Raw genomic sequence first — 24701 nt, 5'->3', positions numbered from 1 at the left:
TGGGAAAAGAAAAAAAAAATCAGAAAAGAACAGTTCAGGCATCAGTCTGGATTACAATGTTGATCAGTTGTTTGCTTTGGGTCCTTTCAATTTCTTTGGACTTTTTGCTGATAATGTGAGATTGTGGATTCTTCAACACTCAGTTTTGCTTTCACTGGTTGAGGATTTATTCTTTCAGAGCCTTTGAAAATGGGTTCTCCTCTTTCTTTCAACTGGGATTAGCAGAAAGAGCAGCTTATTTAGAAAGATATCGGACAGCAGCTACGAGGGATTTGTTTTAACTTTACCACATAGGTCAAATAGACAGTACAGACAATACAACAGCAAATGAGAATGACACACAGCAAGAGCACGCATGTGAGATGGATGCTTTCTTTTTGCAGGTTAGACATTTCTGCTGTGTTGTCCACACCCAAAGCTGCAGGCATCCAAGGAACCAATCAAGCTGTTGGGCCTGTTAAGCCCTCCTGAACCAACAACAATTGGTCCTAATTGAAAAGCCATTCGAAAGACTGGGCAAAATTGACGATCATACAGGTGATGCCATTCTGTCTAGCGTTCTCCCTTCTTGCTGGAATAAGGCAAAGTTATAGATACAATTCGATGTGCTCCAGCAACTTGTTTTAAAAACTGCAAACACCTTCTTACAGTTGCCTTGATTTAAAGCAACTTCTTTTCCATTTTTAGTCCAAAACAAAAATTGGTTTCATGATCAGAAATGCACTGGCCAATTTGCGCACAAAGGTCCCATAAACCAAGGTATAAGACAAAAGCAAGTTATCTTGTCATTATAACATTGGTTGAATGATAAATGTTGGCTAGAACACCAGCAAAACCTCATCACGACTCTTTGAATCATATCATGGGAATCTCTTACCTTCAAAAGAGGGGACAATGACCTCGTGGTATTATCACTAAACTATTAATCCAGAAGCCCTGCTAATGTTCTGGAGACCTGGGTTTGAAACCCTGCCTTGACAGATAGTGGAATTTGATTTTGATAAAAATATCTGGAATTAAGTATTTATTGATAACTATGAAACCATTGAAGATTGTTGGAAAAACCCATCTGATTCACAAATATTCTGCAGGGAAGCAATCTGCCACCTGCACCTAGTCTGGCCTACAATTACAGACCCATAGCTCTGTGGTTGACTCTGAACTACCTTCTGAAATGGCTTAGCAAGCCACTCAGTTGTATTAGTCGCTACAAAGTCTCAAGAAAAAGGAAATGAAACTGGACGGACCACACAGCATTGACCTAGACAGTGGAATAGACAACAGCAGAAACAGCCCTTTCAGCCCTGCAAAGCCCTCCTCAATTACATCTGCCAAAATTGGGTAAGCAGTGTCACACATTAGTCAAGCACTAGCCTGATATAGTCAAAGTTAGGAAATCATATCTGACAGATAATATCCAAAAACACTACCATTTTTGGATATGTCCTGTCCCACTAGCAGGGCAGACCCAGCAGAGATGGCAGCACAGTGGTTGAGCAACACTTGGAAGAAACACAGAGGGTGGTAAAGGTGAAAATGTACTCTATGTGGGGGATTTCAACGTTCATCATGAAGACGGACTCAGCAGGAACATTACCGATCGAGCTGGTTGGGTCCGAAAGGACACAACTGCCAGTCTGGGTCTGTGGCAGATTGTGAGGGATCCAGCAAGAGGGAAAAGCATACCTGACTAATCTGCCAACTGCACACGCATCTACCCATTACAGTATTGGCAAGTGGATACTTGTCTGGAATGATTGCTTTATTGCAATCAATTAAATTCCCTGCAATTGGAAGTGGTCAACTAAATAAATTGAAATATAGTAAACTATGTTTTTACCGGCACCTTATGAACCAGCACTCAATAAACTAGCAAAAATTATATATCTCAAAAACTTTAAGCTTACTGTATTATCACGATCTCTGTGATGTTGAAGTAGTCAGTTGAGGTGCGAGTGAGAAGGCTCTGGAGGCAGGTTTGATTGAGTTGAATTGAACTGATTGTCATGTGTACTAAGGCACAGTGAAATGCTTTGTCTTGCGAGCAATACAGGCAGACTACATAGTTAAATAGCAAGGTAAGTGAATAATAGGTAAACAGCAACAAAATAAAAACACAAGTACAGGCGAATGTTAAGAGTTTGAGAGTCCATTCAGTATTCCAACAATAAGGCAGTAAATAAAGTATATCAGTGATGTTCATACCCCCTGCATTACGTTTTGACTATTTAGTGTCAACTTTTACACTGATTATGTGGACCTCTCGATCACCTGGAATTTTCAGATACTCCTGGTCCCATCGGTGCTGGTTAATAAAAGTTTTACTGTACAGTGAATAATTTTGGATCGTTTACATAAGAGTGATATACTAGCATTTGAGGTAGTCCATAGAAGGCTCACTAGGCTGATCCTGGATTTGAAGAGACTGTTCGAGGAGAAAGTGAAGACTGCAGATGCTGGAGATCAGAGCTGAAAATGGGTTGCTGGAAAAGCACAACAGGTCAGGCAGCATACAAAGAGCAGGAGAATCGACATTTCGGGCATGAGCCCTTCTTCAGGAATCAGGATCATGCCCGAAACGTCAATTCTCCTGCTCTTTGGATGCTGCCTGACCTGCTGCGCTTTTCCAGCAACACATTTTCAGGTATGAAGTGATTTCTTGTGAGAAGTTGAGTAGGTTGGACCTGTACTCACTGAAGTTTAGAATAATGAGAGGCGACCTTATTGAAGCATTTTAATTTCTTCAGGGCTTGACAGGGGAGTTGCGAAAGGACATTTTTAAATCAGGAAGGGAATCAAGCCACCTCCACATCAGATTAACTCATTACCCAACCCGCTGTTTACTCTAATCACAATACCATTTTAGTTCAGATGAATATCTTCAGCTTCCCTGATGCAAACATTCACCCAATAGGAAATGTCTCTCCTGCACCAATCTTGGAGCCACTAACAATGCTAGTCTTTTGCTTAATATGAGATTACTCAAAAAGTAAAATGAGCAAAATTAAGTTGTGATAAACGTTTCTCAATAGTATAGCATTCATGGAACATCATTGGAACATATAAATTGCTAGATACCAATTCCACTCGTGTATTATTTTTTGATAACTAAAGAAGTCTCTTTTGCTACTTCAGGGATTAAGAGGAAAAGTTTGGTTTTATTTCAGTATGTCATCTTGGACACAGAACAATAGTTTTCATAAAATCTGTAATATATTCTGGTATTGCCATACCAGGTGTAGAACAAAACTAAAGGAGTGAATCCATAATAGTATGGATGAATTAAATGCTACATGACCATATTAAATGGATGAGAATGAGGTTATAAAGACACAGACAGTAAGTGACAGAAAGAAATCATGTATGTTCTGGTAGGGATTGCACTATATCAATAAGCAGGTAGTTTTCAATGAATCAAAACCTGAGGTGCAGATGGTGGCTTAAACCATAGTCTCGATGCATTTTTAAAAATAACACTACCAATTTAAAACATACTGCTGTATTTTCAGTTCTGATGCTCTGTAAACAAATTTAGCAGGTGAATTACAGTATCTCTACACGACTGCCTCAGCAAAAAGAAAATGGCAGAATACTAGCAAATAAGTCCATAAGTTTTCTAGAGGTCAGTCATACACTTTTTAAATATAAAAAAAATGAAAGAACTACGGATGCCGGAAATCAGAAACTGAAAGTGAAATTGCTGGAAAATCTCAGCAAGTCCAGTTGCGTCTGTGGAGACAAATTAGAATGTTTCAGGTGCAGTTACCCTTCTTCAGAACTTCTAGGAACTCAGCATGGAGTCCAGAAAATTGAATAGCTCTCAAGTGGAAAATGAGGTGCTGTTCTTCCAGCTTGCTTGGAGCTTTCTCTGAGCTTCCACGCTAGAGCATTGCAGCAAGCCAGAGACATAGATGAACAAAGTGGAATGTGATATTCAGGAGTTAATTTGCTCTGCCAACCTCCACGAAATTGAATGCCCTGGGGGTTGGGTGGTGTGTCTTTGTCTTATTTAGTGGAATATGGGAGGTTTACATTCTCATCCCTTGCCATTCAGGGATGGTTTACATTGTCATCATCACCTATTCAAAATCAATAAGAACATTATAGTTGGAATTCTGACTACTCCCTGAAGTTGACAAAAAATACAATTCACACCTGGCCTTTAAGGGACGATTTCATTACATTGTTTCTGGAGGTGAGGTGGTCACTGCATTGTGCGGCACAGTGTCTCAGTGGTTAGCTCTGCTGCCTCACAGCTCCAGATTTGATTCCAGCCTTGGGTGACCGTCTGTGTGGAGTTTGCACATTCTCCCAGTGTCTGCGTGGGTTTCCTCCAGGTGACCCAGTTTCCTCCCACAGTCCAAAGATATGCTGCTCAGGTGAACTGGCCATGCTAAATTGCCCATAGTGTTAGGTGCATTAGTCAAAGGGAAATGGGTCTGGGTGGGTTACTCTTTGGAGGGTTGGTATGGACTGGTTGGGCAGAAGGGCCTGGTTTCCACACTGCAGGAAATCTAATCTAAAAGTGGCAGGCACCTGGAAGCTCAGTGTCTTTTTTGTAGATAGAGCACAGGTGTTTTGAAAAGCGGTTACCCAGATTACACTTCGTTATCCCAAAGTAAAGAAGACCACATTGTGAGCAGCGAATGCAGTAGACTAGAATGAGTGAAGTGCAGAGGTCTGTTTAGGCTCTTGAAGACTGAGGAGGGAGGAAGTAAATGGGCAGGTATTACCCTTTTGTTGATTCAGGAGAAGGTGCAAGGGTTGTGGTGGTGGAAGTTGTTGAGAGTAAAGGTGGAGTGAACCAGGGTGTCCCAGAGGGAACGGTCCCTGCAGAAGGCTGACAAGGGAGGGGAGAGGGATAGGCGTCTGGTGGTGGTATCTTACTGGAGGTGGCGGCTAATGATCCGGTGGATGTGGATGCTGGTGGGATGGTAGGCGAGGACCAGGGAGACCTTATCGTTGTTGTGGGAGGAAAGAGAAGAGGTGAGGGCTGAAGGTCAGAACCAGCTGAGGGCCCTGTCATCCATGGCACTGGGAAATCCTCACTTGAGGAAGAGAATGGACATCGCAGAGGCCCCCTTGTCATAGTTGGCATCAGCAGAACCGAAGGGACAGAGATGGAGAAATTAGTTTGTAGTGAGTATTGGTGGCCAGCCAATCCCCAGAAATGGAAACAGAGGTGTTGCAAAAGTGAATGGGGGAGTCAAAGATGGACCATGCGAAGGAGAGAGGTGGGGGGAAATTGAAAGCAAAATTGATACACTCTTCCAATTCCAGTCAAGAGGGAAGCAGCACCATCTACATACCGGAGAAAGGGTTGTGGATGGGGGCCAGAGAAGGACTGAAGCAAGGAATATTCCATGTATCCCACAAGTAAACAGGGATTAATGGGGATCATGAAGATACCTATGGCCATCACTCTGCCCTGAAGAAAGCGAGAGGAGTTAAATGACAAGTTGTTCATAGTGAGGACAAGCTCAACCAGGCAGAAGAGGGTGGTGATGGAGGAGGACGTTTCAGGCCTGTTTTTTCAGGGAGATGTGGAGAGGCCTGAGAGCGTCCTGATGGACATATAAAGGGATTGCATATCCATGGTGAAGAGATAGCAGCTGGACCCCTCAGACTGGAAATCCTGAAACTGATGCATCAGAGGGATCATGAATGTAAGTGGGAATGGACTGGACAAGGGGAGAAAATAAACTAAATCGAGATAGGAAGAGGTAAGTTCCACGGGGCAGGAGCAGGCTAACAATGGACACACCTGGACAGTCCTGTTTGTTGATATTTGTGAAGGAGGTAAACACGGGCTGTGCGGGGTTAGGAGATTATGAGCTTCAAGGTAGTGAGGAGGTTGGAGGTACACTTACCTTGCATTTATTTTTTCCAATGAAGTTTTGGATGGAGTTGCATTATTGGATACAAGGCCATCACTATCTGAAGAGTCTGCATAGCTTTTGGATATCCAGTCTCTTAGTGGCCTATGATAACAATAACAACAACAAGAGATTATTTATGATACTGAACTAACTTAATGTGAAATGCTAACAGGACAAAGATATAAACAAATCTATCAAACTCAAATAACAAAGGAAGCTTTATATGAACCATCTTGAACTAGTTTTGAAGAATGTAATGGCCTTACGTTTTTCTATCTAAGGAACAAAACAGAATTTTAAATAATGAAAACATAATTTTGGTTTGATAGCTTATGCTATGAAGGTGAATCCATCTCAAAGTATGCAAAGGTAATTTTTAAAAAATTTTAAATTAGATGTTGAAAGTTTAGAAAAGTTCAACCATACCTTATAAATGGAATGGCCATGAAAAACTTGTTTGGTGCTAAACCCAGTTTTGACTTGGGTGTCATGTCATTCCTATGGGATGGCAACTTCTCGATGGAAAACCACTCAATATTCTAAAAAACAAATACATAGCAAGATCAAAAGCTTGCAATTCTTTATCATTTAAAATCTAAAGCATGGCACCTTACAGCATTTTACAAACTAAAAAGGGGAACAGGTTGAGTGTACAGTGCTTAGAAAAATGAAAAGCATGAGAAGCAGAAGCTGGGATAAGAACTGCATACATAACATGAATTTTTGTGAAAGATTTTGAAAACAGCAAGAGGTTGAAAAGTAGAGGACTCGAGCACAATTGCAGAGCACCTGAGCACAATTGCAGAGCACAGCATCATGATACAGAGGTTAACATTGTTGAGGAAATAGAAACACTCTGGGATAAGGAGAACTCCTGATTTAGGAATAGAAAAGTACACATAGAAAACTAATGGCAAAATTTTAAAAGATGAGAATTTTGAAACTGGCACATGGATACAGGAGAGAGAAGAGGGAATGTGGATACATTTTAGGTTTTGGCTATGAGCAAGCTGAAATTTGAGGAAAGATGACACAGGAAAACCAGACAGAATACAGAACACATCAAATCTTGAGATGGAGTTAGGGAATAAGAAGAGAAAGAGGAGAGTGGGAAGTTAAAGGCAGGCATTTTGGTAATTGACAAGGGGTGGCGAAGAAAGCTCAATTTGGGGTCAAATACCAGTGACTTGCATTAGTTTAGGGAAAATATGCATCTCATGCTTTTTAATTTGTTCAGGGAATGTGGGCTTTGCTGGCAAGGTCAGCACTTATTGCCCATTCCTCATCGTCCACAGGGCGATTAAGAGTCAACCAATCATTTTGCTGCGAAACAAGAGTCAGATATAAGTCAGAGTAGCTAAAGATTGCAGATTTAATTCCCTAAAAAGGACATTACCAAATTAGATGGCTGATTATGGCGATTTAGTGGTTACATGGTGCCATTAAGCTAGGACTTTTTCCTTATTGAAGATTTTGTATCATTCAAATTTCACAACTGCCATTGTGAAATTTGAACCCACATTCCCAGAACATTAGCCTCTGGTCAGGATTACTAATCCAGTGCACTATGCAGTCAACTCCCCTAAATAAAATATGATTCAATCAATTACTCTAAGAGAATTTGGATTACAGGAGACCAAAAAAAGATATACAGACACACTATTCAATGCAAAAGGAATCTGACAACTCCATGCATTGAAATACTCTGACAAAATTTCTGGGTTGTCTTTAAAAGTGCAACTAAACAAGGCTGATCTCGAAAATCAAATATTTTATACCCGGATTTCTCTTCTTGTTTTAGGGTTAAACTTAGTATCCTTTGGTACACCTGGGATGATATACAGTCGAGCTAACTGATCATTGATTCTCTGTTCAATGAAGTCATCTTTACAAATGCGGTCTCTTATGTCAAACCCAGTTTCTTCAAGAACCTTAAAGAAAACATACAAAACTTATCACCAAATGCTAAACATACTTTACATAAAACCAATCAAATTCCATACAATTCTATGCTAATTCCTTTTGAAAACTATTTTGTAATATTTATATTCATCAACTCAAGAAAGTCAGCGCATCAGAGGATCTGTGTACAGCTGACCTGCCCCAGTCCAGGTTGTTGGTGATTCGATGGTAGAGATTGATCAGGTTCTTCTTTTAAAACCAAAAAGAAAGTTGAGAAATGCTCTATAGATTTACGTGCTTCATCAATAATCATTTACAAAACAACAAATTTACAACAATCATGAAAAAATTCAGCAATAAGACCATAAAACATAGGAGTGGATGCAAGGCCATTCGGCCCATGAAGTCCACTCCTCCATTTATAAAACCATAGAGATGTACAGCACGGAAACAGACCATTCAGACCCACCTGTCCATGCAGACTAGATATCCCAACCCAATCTAGTCCCACCCACCCAGCAACCGGCCCATATCCCTCCAAACCCTTCCTATTCATATACCCATCCAAATGCCTCTTCAATGTTGCAATTGTACCAGCCTCCACCACTTCCTCTGGCAGCTCAGTCCATATATATATACCACCCTCTGCATGAAAAAGTTGCCCCTTAGATCTCTTCTATCTTTCTCCTCACACTATACCTATGCCTCTCTAGTCCTGGACTCCCAACCCCAGTGTCTATTTATTCTATCCATGCTTCTCATGATTCTATAAATCTCTATAAGGTCATCCTTCAGCCTCCAACCCTTCAGGGAAAACAGCCCTAGCCCATTCAACCTCTCCCTGTAGCTCAAAGCCTCCAACATTGACAACATGAATACTTTCATGTTTCACATCTTTCTGACAGGAAGGAGACCAGAATTGCACGCAATATTCCATCAGTGGCCTAACCAATGTCCTGTACAGCTACAACATGACCTCCCAACTCCTGTACTCAATACTCTGACCAAAAAAGGAAAGTATACCAAACATCGCCTACCCTATCCTATCTATCTGCGACTCCACTTTCAAGGAACTACGAACCTGCACTCCAAGGTCTCTTTGTTCAGCAACATTCCCTAAGTCCTGCTAAGATTTGCTTTAATCATGGCTGATGGGAATTTCAACTCTACTTACCCGCACTCGCCCCGTAGCCCTTAATTCCTTGCGAGATCACGAATCTATCAATGTCTGCCTTGAAGACATGTGCTCCGCGTCAATTAATTGCACAGACCCACCAGTCACTGGCTGAAGAAATGTCTCCTTATTTCCATTCTGAATTGACCCCCTCTAATTTTAAGGCTGTGCCCACGGATTCTAGTCGCCCCACCTAACGGGAGCAACTTCCCAGCATCAACCCTTTCTAAGCCAATGCATTATCTTGTAAGTTTCTATTAGATCTCCCCTCAACCTTCTAAACTCTAATGAATAGAATCCCAGGATCCTCAGCCAATCATGAAATGTTAGGCCTACCATCCAAGGGATCATCCATGTGAAGCTCTGCTGGACACACCCCAGTGTCAGTATGTCCTTCCTGAGATGTGGGGCCCAAATTTGGACACAGTATTCTAAATGGGGCCTAACTAGAGCTTTATAAAGTCTCAGAAGCACATTCCTGCTTTTATATTCCAACCCTCGAGATAAATGACAACATTACATTCGCTTTCTTAATCATGGACTCAACCTGCAAGTTAACCTTTAGAGAATTCTGGACTAACACGCCCAGGTCCATTTGTACTTCGGATTTATGGATTTTCTCACCATTTAGAAAATAGTCTATGCCTGTGTTCTTTTTTCCGAAGTGCAAGATCTCCCATTTGCTCACATTGGTCCCCTAAACTGTCTAAATCTTTCTGCAACCTCCCCAATTCTTCAGTACTACCTGCCTGTCCACCTAACTTCCTATCATTGGCTAATTTTGCCAGAATGTCCCCAGTCCCTTCATCCAGGTATTTAATATATAAAGTGAACAGCTGTTGCCCCAACACTGAACCCTGCAAGACACCACTTGTCACCTGCTGCCATAAAAAAGAACCTTTTATCCCAACTCTCTGCCTTCTGTCAGATAGCCAATCCTCAATCTATGCCAGTAGCTCACCTCGAACACCATGGGCCCTCACCTTAATCAGCAGCATCACTGAAACACCTTATAACAGACCTTTAGGAAGTCTAGATAGATGACATCCACTGGGTTTCCCTGGTCTAACCTACTTGTTACCTCTTCAAAGAATTCTAACAGGTTTGTCAGGCATGACCTCCCCTTACTAAATCCATGATGACTTGTCCTAATCTGACCCTGCACTTCCAATAATTTAGAAATCTCATCCTTAACAATGGATTCTAGAATTTTGCCAACAACTGAGGCCTATAACTTTCCACTTTTCTTCTTGATCCTTTCTTAAACAAGGGGATTACAACAGCAATTATCTGGGACTTTCCCTGACTTGTGACTTTTGAAAGGTCACAAACCAATGGCTCCACTTTCTTCAGCCACCTCCCTCAGAACTCTAGGATGTAGTCCACCGGGGCCAGGAGATTGATCAATGTTTAGACTGTTTATCTTTTTTCACACTTTCCCTTTTGTAATGGCTATATTGTAGAAATTCAGGTCATTTCTAAATCCTAAATGGAGTATTTAAAACTTAATACACATTTACATGAGCTGCATCGAGATAGAAAGAGGGTTTAAAGTTACACATTAGATTCTACCAATTGTCACTTGAGTGAAAGCTTGTCCAAATGCTCTAAAACATTTTAGAAATAACAATGCCAGTCTTTAAATACAACATATTTACATAAAAATTACAATAATCCAAATAAAAATTGATTTGATAAGAACACATATCAATACCGTACCTCTCTCACAGCACAGTCATGTGGGGCCTCCTCTTTGTTCACTTTACCCTTTGGAAATCCCCAACCAGACTTTGCCAAATAACCCTGAACAAGAAGGACCTATTGAAATAGGAACAGGAATTAATTTTTAAATTGCTATTTGCTCAGATTTGAACATGTTAAATACAATATCAATTTTGTTTCATTGGCACTGGGAAAGGGAAGGGAGTCAATTTAAGGCTTGATCCTTTTTTTGCTTCTCCACAGTATTTTGCATGTATTGTTGTCACTGAGCCATTCTCTTAACTAATCATAGCTAGAAAATAATTTGCAATGGCTTCTCTCTTCCTGCTCTTGCACCATCACTTCTGGTGTGCCTGACTCACTATTTCTCATTTACATGTTGCCCCTTAGGAACAGTGTTAAGCTTTCATAGTATGTTGACCACAACCAGCTCTACATTACCACCATCTCCCTTGATTCCTCCACTGAGGCAGTTAGTTTGTTTGTGGAAGGAATTTCTTCTAATTAAATACTGGAAGGACTGAAGCAATTATTTTTGGTCTCCTCCAAACTATGTTCCCACTCTACCATTCTTCTTCCTGGTAATAATCAGAGATTAAACCAAGCTGTTTGCAATCCTGCATCATTTCTGATCACAAAATAATCTTCTGGTTTTACATTTGTTCTTTCAAAGCCACCTACATCCAGCTCTCCAATCTCATTGCGACTCTGCCTGCCTCAGATGACCTGCTGCTAAAACCCTTGCTCTATCTAATGCACAGCTGGCTGGTCTCTCATTGTTTATCCTCACTTTATTCACACTTCCAATTTCTTCCTGACCTAGAGCTTCCATATCTTTGTGATATCCTCCACACCCATAAACCTGTGCTCCTCTAATTCTGGCCTCCTTTAAATTCTGCTTCCTTGAGTACCCCCAATCATAATTGCTCCACCGTTGATGTCTGTGCCTTTGGTGTCTCGCTCTGGGATTCCTTCCCTACACCTCACTGCCCTACTTGTTCCCTTTTAAGATTCTCTTCAGGAGTACTCTCTTTCACCACATTTTTGGTCAAGTGACCTAATATTTCCTCATGTGACTCTGCGTTATTATGCTAATTGTACTATATAAATGTACTTAGTTGTTCTTGAACCAATTAATTAATTCAAAATAACTGGCTGTGGTATATTGTGCAGTGAATTCTACTTATTTCAAAGTTCTTATTTCTGTCCATTCATTTTATTTCATTTCGATGTCATAGCAATGTAGTACTATAGCTAAACTATAAATCTATAGCAGGAAATACTGACCAAAAAATTAGCAATCACAATTCCAGTTCCCATTTGCTTCATTTCATTGATGAGTCTTCCAATTAATTGATAATTAAATATACAAACATGATCAGCAGGTAAGTACTTGTTCATAGATGGCTTCTCTTTAGAGACTGAAATTGCAGTGTTTTATTCAGCCAAGCTAACATGTTTCTCAATTTGTCTTACTGCAAGATCTTAATGTTGTTTTGATGAAATTTTTGATTTTGTGCAAAATTTAAGTTTCACTGCTCTGTACTAAACAAAAAAATGGTATATGACCAAATTTTATGGGCCTAGTTCAACACACTTTCCACCTTACAGTTTAATGGGAGGCATGCATGTTATTTAGGGGGCAACAGTGTATTAGCATTGTAACTGGACTAGCATTCCAGAGAACTAAGCTAAAGCTTTACTGTACATGGTGAAATTTTAAAAACAGTTAAGTTCTGAATTAAAAGCTGTTTTAATTGTCAATTGGTTTAAGACTTATATAGTTCTTTAATGTCCTTTAGGGAAGGAAAACTGGTGTCCTTACCTAGTCTAGTCTACATGTGTCTCCAGACCCTCTGCAACGTAACTGATTCTACTTTTTTAAAACAAAAATAAAGTTTCCTCCACACTGTCCCCATCAAACACTTCCAGCACAGGAGCAGCATGGTGTAATTGTCTCTAAATGGCCCCTGAAGTGGCCTAGCAAGTCAGTCATTCAGTTCAGGACAATTAGGAATATATATACTGGCATTTTTAGCAATACTGACATTCTATTATAAGAAAGAGAAAGCTCTAATTTATTAATATCCACAAGAAAACAGCGATACCCCCTGTTCAGGAATAGGACTAAAAGTGCAGGTCACAGTGCAGCTTTGTATATCTGTACGAAATAGATAAGCTCAACTGTAACAGAATCAATGGATATGTGAAGGGGTTCTAGTGGTGCAGTGGCAGTGTCCAGGAGGCATTTCTTTAAGTGTTATTATTAATTCTGCTTTGAGGACAGTTTCTGGTTGGGCATTACATTTCCTAACAAGGTTTGTATTCTCGAAACACAGCCTGTACAGCCTCATTGATTCCTTGGAATCAGTTTTGAAGCAGTATAGGTGAATAAAACATGTACCGTTAGGGCACAAAGTGTGAAGCTGACAACTAAATGATAGTCTAGCATGTCTGAAAGGAAGGTACTCTTCTAACCCAGGTAGATGTGGATATTTGATCTTTGAGACAGGAAAGAAATGACGCAGAGTTAAGATTTTGGGAAAGAGATTCAAGGGGAGTGTGAGGAAGAATTTTCCTTTTGTATCAATTGCTGCCTACAAGGGTGTGAGCTAGAAGTGGTCAAACATTCAGACAGGAAATTAAATGGATATTTTTAAAGAGACAAATTTACAGGGCGTGTGGGACCAAGTGGGCAAACAGGACTTGTCAAGATTGCTTGCTACTTCCAGAACATCGATTTGATGGGCTAAATAGACTTTTTCTCTGCCATTATCAACAGAATCATGGAGTTGTTTATCTTAAATGTATGCCTTCCAGTGACTGATTCACTAGCCTAGCATTAACATTTCATCTTTTTTAATATTATCTGTCTTCCTTATCAATTGACAAAAACCTGACATTTATTTTATTTAACATGAACTTAGACTTGTGCACAGATGTGAAGATCTTTCCCAAATATAAAATCTGGGACTGCAGAAGTCACTCCAGGTTATGACTTACATTTTCCAGTGCTTCATCTAATATAATTGCACCATATGTTGGGACTCCCATCTTGTACTCCTTCCATTCATCTAAAATCTTTTCCACGTCATCTCCTTTCCGAAGTAAAAATGAACAATGATTGAAGAGTACAACAGCAGTTAAGGAATAAGCAACATTTTGGCAACAATAGTACAAGGATAAACAATCTTTTAACTACATAACTTTCAGCCAATAGATTTTCTTGCCATGTGAAATGGATTTGAATCCAAAAGGTACCAGATTCCAAAAGTGACAAAACAGTCACAAGGAGAAAGATCAGTTTAATCAAGCACTGATTAGGAGATTCTCAGTGTAGATTTTAAAGGTGGATTTGAATTGAAAATAACTTTGTGGGGGGGGGGGGGGGGGGGGGGGGGGGGGGGGGGGAGGGAGGAAGAGATGAAGGGGGTTTTCCACAATTTTGAAGTCCCACAAAAGAATGAACTGAGAGCAACAGGAAGTGTGCAAAGCAGATCAAAAACTAACCTGCTATTTCCATAGGCTGCAATATATTGCTACTCATCTAGTGATCAGTTCATCGACATGTCTGCAAGGAAAAATATTTTGCAGATGTTAACAAAATTGATCCTATGTAGTTAAAGGATATCTGATTTGGCAAAATCTCTTATCCCACACTGAGGCAATCCTGGTGTGTTCTGCAAGTAGAAGTCCAAGTAAAACCAATGGGCCAGCTCAATCTGAAAGCATACTCTGATCGCATTGTCTCTTTCTTCACTTGGAATGTGCAAAATGAATCGGCTGTACAATAAATAAACCACACTTTTATAACATTCCATTGTCAGTTTTGCTATCGTGCATAAAAGGTTTCACAGTCTTGTACAGAATATAATGAAATATTCATCATGTTACGAAGACATTGCAACAGGTTAAATAGTAGGACATAGGTTATACAAAATATACCATTGAAATCACCTATACTTTAGACAAGCTTTGTTGTTTTTGATCTTTTCACAATGTTCTCATGTTCAAAGTTGCATATTATTAGGAAAATAACACCAGTTCTAAATAATATACTGTCAACTGCATAGTTCAAAACTTCAATACAGAAGGCTTCAAGATATCAATTAGAAGGAACACCATTTTGTTTAGAGCTTCATGGATGATTAGTTCAAATACATGTACAAGCACAAATATCCACTACTTGCTCAACAAGCTTTATGACCAAAGTTCAATGCAACAAATGAAAATGAAGCAAATTTGTTCTATAAAATGCTCCCTAACAAAACGGTCATGATGCAGGAATAGAAGATTGATTGCCTGGCAGCATATAGTATGAATAAATTAGTCTTTTCTGGATTAGCAGGATGTGACAGGAGTGTGGTTTCACAGGAGTCTGAACTGAGGTCACTTTTTGTCTCCCAATTTATAATAACTTAGAGGGGGCAAATGAAGGAATGGTTGCTGTATTTGCAGATGATAACAATAGGAGAGAAAGTATATTGTGAAAAATCCCATGCCTGGTAGTATTATTGCTAGACTATTAATCCAGAGACCGTGGTAATGATTTGGGGTCACCGAGTTCAAATCTCACCATGTTAGATGTTGGAATTTGGATTAATTTAAAAATCTGGAATTAGAGAGTCTTCATAAAACTGTGAAACCAACTATGGCAATTGTTGAAAAAACCCATCCAATTCATTAATGTCATTGAGGGAAGGAGACTGTCTTTGTTACTTGATCTAGCCTACATGCAATTTCAGATCCACAGCACAGTGGTTGACTCTTAACTCTCAATTAAGCAGATAAAGCAAGTAATTAAGGCAGTTAAAGGATGCTATCCTTCATTACAAGAGAAACCGAACATCGAAGTAAGGATACGATGCTTCATTTATACAGGGCAATGGGGAGACCACATTTCAAATGTAGTGTGCTGTTTTGATCTCCTTATTTAAAAGGGAGTTCAGAGCAGGTTTATGAGATTGATATTGGGGGCTAGAGTTTAGCAGAGTAAGGGTGATTTGACTAAAGTATATCAGATCCTGAATAGTCTTAACAAGTTGGATGTTTCTTCTTGTAAACAAACATAGAAGTCGGGGGCACTGTTTTAAAATTAAGGACTGCCCTTCTAGGACGGAGACAAAAGAAATTTCCTTTGTCTCAAGTGTTTGTGCAACTTTGTAACTCTCCACTTCAGAAGATGGAGTAGTGGGCCACTGAATATCTTCAAGGCAAAGGTTGATGACTTCATTACTGAACAATACAGAGGAACCTCGATTATCTGAATATCAATTATCCAAATACTGGATTATCTGAAGGAGGTTTCGAGGTCCCGATAGAAACATTACATCAAAGATGTGTTTCCAACACTGATTAAAAATGCTGCCGAGAACAGTCCTGGACATTGATGGGAGCCCAGACATTGTCTCCAACTGATTGACCTCCCACCCACTCTCTCTCTGTCTCTCTTTCTCCCCACACACTCCCTGGAGTTCCACACAGGGGTGTACCCTAAACCCTCCTTCCTCAGATAGTCTCTCCAACATTGACCTATACAAAGCATAGGTGGAACTTGTCAAAAGTTGCTGTAAAACGTTGTGTGTGTGTCCGTGCACACGCACTATATGGAGACTCGCCACCACCACCCCAACTCCACAAGGCAGTAGTCTTGTTGGCAGGTGGCGGGCAGCGGCTCGGGCTTGCACGGTGTGCTGCTGCCTAACCTGAACAGGGAGCAGCCTTTACAGAAAACTCCGAGTCCCAGAGGAAAGACATAGAATCGGTTAACTGAATAGTCAATTATCTGAACAAAATAGTGCCCACCCATCTCAATCGAATAACCACCGTTCCCCTGTAATCTAAAGTCTTGTGGAATAAATGGTGACTTTGAAACACAAGCACATCAGCTACAATCTTATTGAACGATGGAACAGATTGGAGTGACCACTTCTGATCCTAATTCGCAAAAAGAAATTCATGTACATACACAGTTACGAAAGCAGTTCATTTCTGTATAGTCTTTGCAAATGGAGAACAAAAACATTGGAGTTTGACTTTTCCCCACAGTTGCAACTAACCTAAGAGCATTTCTTACTAATGCAAGATAAAATTTATATTTAATTGAGGCACCAGGAGGGTCCGATAACTGAACAGACGCCACTGCACTTTGGCAGAAAGAACTCAGATCTTTTCCAATGCACCTTGGCAGTGGCTGCCCCAAGCTTCAGTGTCCCTCAGCATGTACTCCTGGACCTTAGAACATGCCAGTCTGCAATACTCAGTCAGGCTTAACTGGAAGATTGACAAGATTTGAGCAGACCAAAGAACATTGTTCACCATATTGATGGTCCTCCAGGCGCAGGCAACGTTTGTCTCAATGTGTATCCCGGGGAAGAGATGATACAGCCGAGATTCCCGCATCACAGAGTTGCTTGGGACGAACCTTGACAAAAAAAAACAGCATCTCTCTCCAGGAATTCTTTGCAAAGGCACATTCCAGAAAGCAATGTCTCTTCACCAGTGCAGCCACATCAAGGGTAGCACGGTGGTGGTTGAGGGGGTCTGGGTGTGCATGAAGGATCTGATAGCGCTCTTCTCACCACCAGTCAAGCAGTGTCTTGGTGCTTGTTGGAAAGTTCTGCCAATGCAGCATTCTGCCAAATGATTTTGACAGTCTGCTCAGGGAACAACCCAACAGGATCCACCCTATCTTTCTGGGTGTAGTTTTGCTCTCCCGGAAACCCACTGAAGATGTTACCTCGTAGGATAATGAAATGTCTGGAAATGAACCTTCCAGCTCAGCAAGCAAACCTACATCCAGAACCTCAGCCTCAGCTACAAATCTTCTCAAAACTCGCTAACACTATCTTTCGCCCCACAAGGTCTTGATGACACCATGTGCTGATGGACTTGTGGTCAAAAGGTGGTTACTTTCACATACGTTTCCATGAGGGGCAGGTGATGTGAAGCAGTCCAACTACTTGCAGCATTCCACAGCAACAAGGATAAGCCCATCTTTGGTAACATCAGGATCAGGTAGAACTTCAGTATGTAACGACACTTGGTGCTTGTGGTTCAGGGGACTATGCACAGCTTGATGCAGTCACTCACAAAAGATGATCATCAAGATGAGAGACAGCATGGTTCGCACTCTTCACACCCTCGTCTACACTTTAAATACGGTATCCCTTTGGACCCAATCCATCTTTGACCTCCAGTTGAGGTGGAAGGTGGCTCAGGTGACTGGAGTGATGCAGGCTTGGGGAACAAGCCAAACCTACACCACATACAAAAGACAGAATATCTCACACCTGATGACCAGGTTTCTACCTGAGTGGAGAGTAAGCAATGTTTTCATATGACCAGTTTCTGCCTCACCTTAGCAACATGTGCCTAAACTTGAGAGGAACATGCCCTTGCCCTCCCAACCATGTACCCAGCAACTTCAGGTAATGTGCCTTGACTGTGAAGGGTCTAAAGGACTGGTCGAGCCAGTTCCCAGAAAAAATGGCCTCACTTTTACCTCCATTTCCCTTGGCAGATCTGAGAAGAAAATGACAATATCATCCATGTAGGGAGAGGCTTTATTCTGCAGGCCCCCAATGCTGAAATAGTCACCCCTCTCAGGCTCTCATCCTATCTGATGGATTCAGCAAAAAAACTTTATAAAAGGTAGGAGAGAGTGGGAAGCCCTGCCTGACTGGGAAGCTTTCCGATTCCCACCCAGATTGAGACTGTACTACAGATCCAATTGCAGGTACTCTACCCAAAGCACTTCTGAGAGCACATCCCTCAGATGGTTGTAAAATAGCCTGTCAAATGTCTTCTCCTGGTCTAGGCTGATGAAGCAAGTGTTCACTCAACTGTCCTGCACGTAAGTGAATGTATCTCTAAGGAGCGCGGGAATCTCAGAGATTGTCCTGCCTAGTTTAGCACAGGTTTGGTTGGGGTGAACCATTGATCCTAGAGCAGACCTGACCTGGTGATGACCTTAAGACAGTATTTTCTAATCCACATTCAATAGTGACATTGGTTGCCAATTTATAATTTCCTCCCTCACCCCTTCTGCATGTAAATGAGGATGATACCTGTTCTCATAGATTCACACATGCTACCAGCCAGAAGCATACAGTCTGAAAAGCAACCTTCCATCACCACTCTGTCTTCTACCTTTGAGCCAGTTCTGTATCCAAATGGCTAGTTCTCCCTGTATTCCATGAGATCCCACCTTGCTAACCAGTCTACAATGGGAAACCTTGTCGAACGCCTTACTGAAGTCCATATAGATCACATCTACTGCTCTGCCCTCATCAGTCCTCTTTGTTACTTCTTCAAAAAACTGAATCAAGTTTGTGAGACATGATTTCCCACGCACAAAGCCATGCTGACTATCCCTAATCAGCCCCTGCCTTTCCAAATACACGTATATCCTGTCCCTCAGGATTCCCTCCAACTTGCCCAATACCTAAAATACCTCAAAAAAAAAAGGTGCAGCTCTTACTGCCACAATATTTTCCCGTCCTCCTTCTTGGGGCAAATGTGGACACAATGGGTCAAATGGCCTACTTTCATGCTGTAAGGATTCCATGAACTCACTTGTACTTGGATTGCGTGTGAGGTAGTTTCTGCGCAAGAATTTTAAAAAATTTATTCATGGAATATACATGTCACTGTTTAGCCAATATTTACTTAGCCCATTCTCAATTACCCTGAAGGTCATGGTGAGCTGGTTTGTGAATCAGTTGCTTACGCTATAACAGGATAATCAGCATGTATCACAATTCTTGCCTGCAGATCTGGGAAGTGTAAAGCAATTTGTGTTCTCCTTTATTAGCATTCACTAGAGTCATGATAATATTGGAGTTGAAAAGTGTGGCACTGGAAAAGCACAGCAGGTCAGGCAGCATCCAAGGAGCAGGACAGTCAACGTTTCGAGCATAAACTCTTCATCAGGAATGTGGGATGAGGGGTTTGAGAGAATAATGGGGGGCGGGGGGGGGGGGGGGGGGGGGAGACAAAAAATACAGTTGGGGGAGGTGACAGTGATAGGTTGAAGAGGAAGGTGGAACAGATTGGTGGGAAAGATGATGGACAGGTAGGACAGTGCTGAGTTGGAGGGGTGGATTTGGGATGAGGTGGGGAGGAGGGAACATGAGGAAACTGGTGAAGATCGACGTTGATGTCATGTGGTTGGAGGGTCCCAAGGCTGAAGGTGAGGTGTCCTTCCTCCAGGTGTTGGGTGGCTAGGATTTGGCGGTGGAGAATGCCCAGGACTTGCATGTACTTGGCGGAATGGGAGGGGGAGTTGAACTGGTTGGCCACAGGGCAGTGGGGTTGTTTGGTGCGCGTGTCCCAAAGATGTTGTCTGATACGTTCCACGAGTTGGTGTCCTGTCTTCCCAATGTAGAGGAGAGCATATAGAGAGCAACAGACATGGTTATAATATTAGTCTACCACAGAATTTGAAAACCGTGCTTTCAAAACATGAAAAACTTGCTGATCGAAAGGAATCAAGGAACAGATTTCAGGGTCTTCTCTGCTTTTAATTAAAATACTGAGTTCCGAAATGTGTTTTAACTAAACAACTTGAATGCATAACAAAAGAAACAATACATAACATACTTATGAAACTCACAGTCCGTGCCTGAAGAATAAAAGCCCAAAAGTGCTATGCGCATGAGCAAATTCTCTTACTTTGAAATCGAGATTACATTCCCTACAGTGTGGAAACAGGCCCTCCGAAGAGTAACCCACCCAGACCCATTTGTAACTCACCAAGACACATTTATCAAAGAGACTAAGTATATGTTCAATATTTTAACTTTTGTATATCATAAAGCCTAGGTTTAAGTTTAGTTTTAGCTTACAAACCTGATAAACATGATATCTTTTCTCATTAAACTAATGAAAAATACCATGGGCAACATGTAAATTGCAGGATGCATTTTAATGCAATTAGGATTTGGACCAAGACTCTGGTCCAGTTACAATTCAGTTATACAACATAACTGCCACAGTCACACAACTATTTATAAATGCATTAATGATAAGTACTGAAATGGAAGAACTTACACATTTAATCACTTTAACAAACTTTTGGTTTGGAAATGACAAACCTGCAATGCCTATGACCTCCAGTTCACTTCAAGAAGTCCATCCCTCCAATCTTGGTCTACTGAATATTTTGAAGAATTTAGTAGCCAAGTCATACAGCAGGATTGTCAATTATAACAGCATGAAAGTATGTTATCAAAGGTAACATCACTAATCATAGTTAATTTTGACCTCACTTGAAGTTCACAATATCACTTAGCCAAGGTGCAGTCTCTCCCTATAAAACTCTAATCACTGCTGCACATGGTACATACCTCAGGAAAATATAGTTTGATTAGATTACTTACAGTGTGGAAACAGGCCCTTCGGCCCAACGAGTCCGCACCAACCCTCCGAAGAGCAACCTACCCAGACCCAATCCCCTACGTTTACCCCTTCACCTAACACTACAGACAATTTAGCAAGGCCAACTCACCTAACCTGCATATTTTTGGACTGTGGGAAGAAACCGGAGCACCCGGAGGAAACCCACGCTGATACAGGGAGAATGTGCAAACTCCACACACGACAGTTGTCTGAGGCGGGAATTGAACCCGGGTCTCCGGCGCGGTGAGGCAGCAGTGCTAACTGTTTGGGGAGGGTACAACAGAATAATACCAGGTCTTGAAATTGAGACACATTTAAGGAGAATGTAATTCAACAAATATTCCTTTTCCTAGTACTGATAGGATTGGATGAAAAACAGAAGGGTTTCTCTGGAATGTAAACATCAGCAGGGACCTCTTGAGATGACTGTTTCAGTGCTGTATATCAACTAACACAAGTAATGTCAGTGTTACTAAGCAGCACATGCACAGCAATAGCCTGTTCAATGTTGATCAGTTTGGGTTCCACCAGGATCAGGTAGCTCCTGATTTCAGCCTTGATTGAAACAGGGAAAAGTGCTGAACTCCAGAGCAGAGGTGAGCGTGACTGTTCTTGACATCAAGGCCACATTTGACAAGAGTTTGACATCAAGGAACCCTAGGAAAGGGAGTGTTCATGAGAATCAGGAAAATGGTTTGGAGGAGACAATGTTGGAATAGGGTTGGACAAAGTTAAAAATCACACAACAACAGGTTATAGTCTAACAGGACTATAAAGGCCTCCAAACAAACCTGCTGTACGATAACCTGGTATTGTGTGACTTTTAACTTTAATCAGGAAATGTCTCCATGGTTGAAATCAAAACACATGGGAAGATGGTTCCAGTTGTTGGAGGTCAATTACCTCAGCTCCAGGACACCTCAGTGGAAGTTCCTAAGTGTTTCACCTTTGGCCCAACCATCTTCAACTGCTTCACATATGACCTTCCCTCCATAACAAGATCAGAAGTGGGGACACTTGCTGATGATTACATGATGTTCAGCATTAGCCACTCCATTAGACACTGAAGCCATGCATGTCCAAATGCAACAAGATCTGCATAATATCAAGGCTTAGGTTGACAAGTGGTAAATAACTTTGGTGTTACAATATTGCCACAGCCAATGACCACCTCCAACAAGAGAGAATCCACCTATTTTGTTTTAACCTTGAACGACATTCTGATGACAATCCCCCACAATCAACATCCTGGGCTTACCACTGACCAGATCAGCACTAGACTAACCACAGAAATACTAAGAACAACAGCTGATCAGGGCTAGGAATCCTGCAGTGAGTAATTCAGCCCCTCACGTTCCAAAACCTGTTCACCATCCACAAAGCACAAGCCAAGAATGTGACAGAATACGCCCCACTTCCATGGAGAAGTGCAACTCCAAAAACAATGTAGAAGCTTGACAATACCCAATACCGGGTAGACCATTTGATTCACACCACACCCACGATATACATCCCTCCACGATCAATACTCAGTAACTGCAGTGTGTACTGTTATATACAAGGATGCAACAGAGAAATTCACCAAAGATCTTTAATCAAACGTCTAAAGTGAAATGGGAGATGAGCCATCATGAAAACATTAAGAATCTGGATTCTGGAAACGAGACCAAGATTTGCTGTACAGAATTTAATGTGTATATTCTCCTAACATTTATGACTACATAGAACTAACAACTAGAAAGACAAGAGCAGCAGATACATGGAAACTCCATCTGGGAGATCCCCTCCACTCACTTCCTGAGTTGGGAATAAACTGTTGCTCTTTCAGTGTCGCTTAATCAAAATCCTGGGTCTCTTTGCCGAACATAGCAAGTAGTCTGCAGCTGGTCAAAAAGGCAGCTCGTCTTCTTCTCAACAGCAATTAGGGATAAGCAATGACCCAGCCATCGATGCTTATATCCCATGAATGAATTACCAACAAAAAAAAGTTAACACTTCAGTCTGACTGTAATCCAAAGCCAATGTTTGGCTATTGGTAGTTGAGCAAAAAGGCATTAATTTCCTCCAAAAGTGTACTATAATTGGACATCTTCACATTTATCCTTCAAAAGGTAAATATATGTTTCAATATCCAAGGTGTTTGATAGACTTCCAGATGGTATATAGCGAACCGTTAAGATCATTTTGCACTGAATAGCTTCTGCTACATATTGCAAAGCACACCATAGATTATTTGTGTTTTGAATGAGTTGGTTCTTGTTCTTATATTTTGTCTCTGCCTCTAACATGCAGTTGCTTTTGTGGGAGGTCTTGAATTTATTGCATCAGTTGTAGTACCCATGGACAAACCTTTCCTAAGACTGCAAGTTACTATCAAAACTCCAGATTCAAGCCTTCAGACTCTTCTTATAGAGATACCTTTGAGCATCGCGAGGATGGAAGAATGATCATCGATGAAGCAGCTAAAGCTGGTTGGGCCTCAAACTCTCTTGAGGCACTTCTGCAGAGATGTCCTGAAGTTGTGATTACTGCCCTCTAATGACCATTGCTTAAATCAATAGAAAGCTTTAAAACAAGGCTTGTTGGGCTTGTATAGCAGCAAAAAGCTACTCAGTAGTATATAATGATTGCACTTGTCTGACTGCATCTAGGCACACATGGAATGTCCATCAGACAAAAGAAAAGGCCCTATTTTATCAACAGCCAGTTCTGCACAATGTGAACTGACAAAATAGTTGAGGGAGTTGCTACAACCAGTTTTAGCCAAGTTTTACACATACACAATGGGGTACGCCTTCACATTTTCAGACTATCATACAGATAGCTTTGCAATGTTTGTGCTCATTTGACATTCACCTAAGTAGCACCCAAGGAGGCCACAGACATTTTTACTGCAGTTCTATATTATGATGAACTGGACACACCACCTTCATGTGTATAAATGGAACTTATAAACTCAACAACTAGCTACAGTTGACTTCAGTTTTAACGACATCCTACATACCCAAATAGCTGCTATCAGCTAAGCACTAGCCCCAGATGGGGCAAAACATCTTTGTTCAGACCCATGAGAAACATTTCTTCAATGGAACAAAGCCAAACTTCCTATCCTTTGAATACTTCCAATGCATAGATATTTAGCAGCTGTGATGGCCCAGTGGTTAAGGACTTGAAATCCAATGGTGTCTCTTACACAGGTTCAGGCCCTTGTTCGCAGATTTGTTTTTGTGGGTGGCACGGTGGCTCAGTGATTAGCACTGCTGCCTCAGTGCCAGGGACTCAGGTTTGATTCCCACTTCGGGCAACTGTCTCTGTGGAGTTTGCACATTCTCCTAGTGTCTGTGTGGGTTTCCTCCCACGATCCAAAGATGTGCAGGTTAGGTGAATTGGCCCTGCTAAATTGCCCATAGTGTCAGGCGCATTAGTCAGAGGTAAATATAGGGTAGGGGAATGAGTCTGGGTGGGTTACTCTTCAGAGGGTCAGTGTAGACTTGTTGGGCCAAATGGCCTCTTTCTATACTGTAGGGAATCTAATCTAATTGTTAAAAAAAATGTTTTGCTACATTTGAACAGCAGCTAAACCTAGGATTTTCCCTAGGTGTGTTATTAGGTTCCATCCTGTG

General features: G+C 41.2%; 1 protein-coding gene across 2 annotated transcripts in view; it reads right to left on the bottom strand.

Moving 5' to 3' along the window:
• dcp2 (decapping mRNA 2) overlaps window positions 1–24701 on the bottom strand; it is a 37408-nt gene that overhangs the window by 10757 nt on the left and 1950 nt on the right. Inside the window, exons 2-7 of one of the 2 annotated variants that reach the window (XM_060837455.1) lie at window positions 14309–14460; window positions 13681–13808; window positions 10675–10773; window positions 7658–7810; window positions 6306–6418; window positions 5871–5981 (exon numbers count right to left, since the gene is read on the bottom strand). In XM_060837455.1, the coding sequence (XP_060693438.1) occupies window positions 5871–5981; window positions 6306–6418; window positions 7658–7810; window positions 10675–10773; window positions 13681–13808; window positions 14309–14460 (756 nt within the window). Of the gene's footprint in view, window positions 1–5870; window positions 5982–6305; window positions 6419–7657; window positions 7811–10674; window positions 10774–13680; window positions 13809–14187; window positions 14249–14308; window positions 14461–24701 lie in introns of both variants that reach the window. The other variant, XM_060837462.1, reaches the window with a different exon arrangement.

This window comes from Hemiscyllium ocellatum, chromosome 2 (assembly GCF_020745735.1).
Source record: "Hemiscyllium ocellatum isolate sHemOce1 chromosome 2, sHemOce1.pat.X.cur, whole genome shotgun sequence".
NCBI classification, from domain to species: domain Eukaryota; kingdom Metazoa; phylum Chordata; class Chondrichthyes; order Orectolobiformes; family Hemiscylliidae; genus Hemiscyllium; species Hemiscyllium ocellatum.
This window is presented reverse-complemented; position numbering and strand designations above follow the sequence as displayed.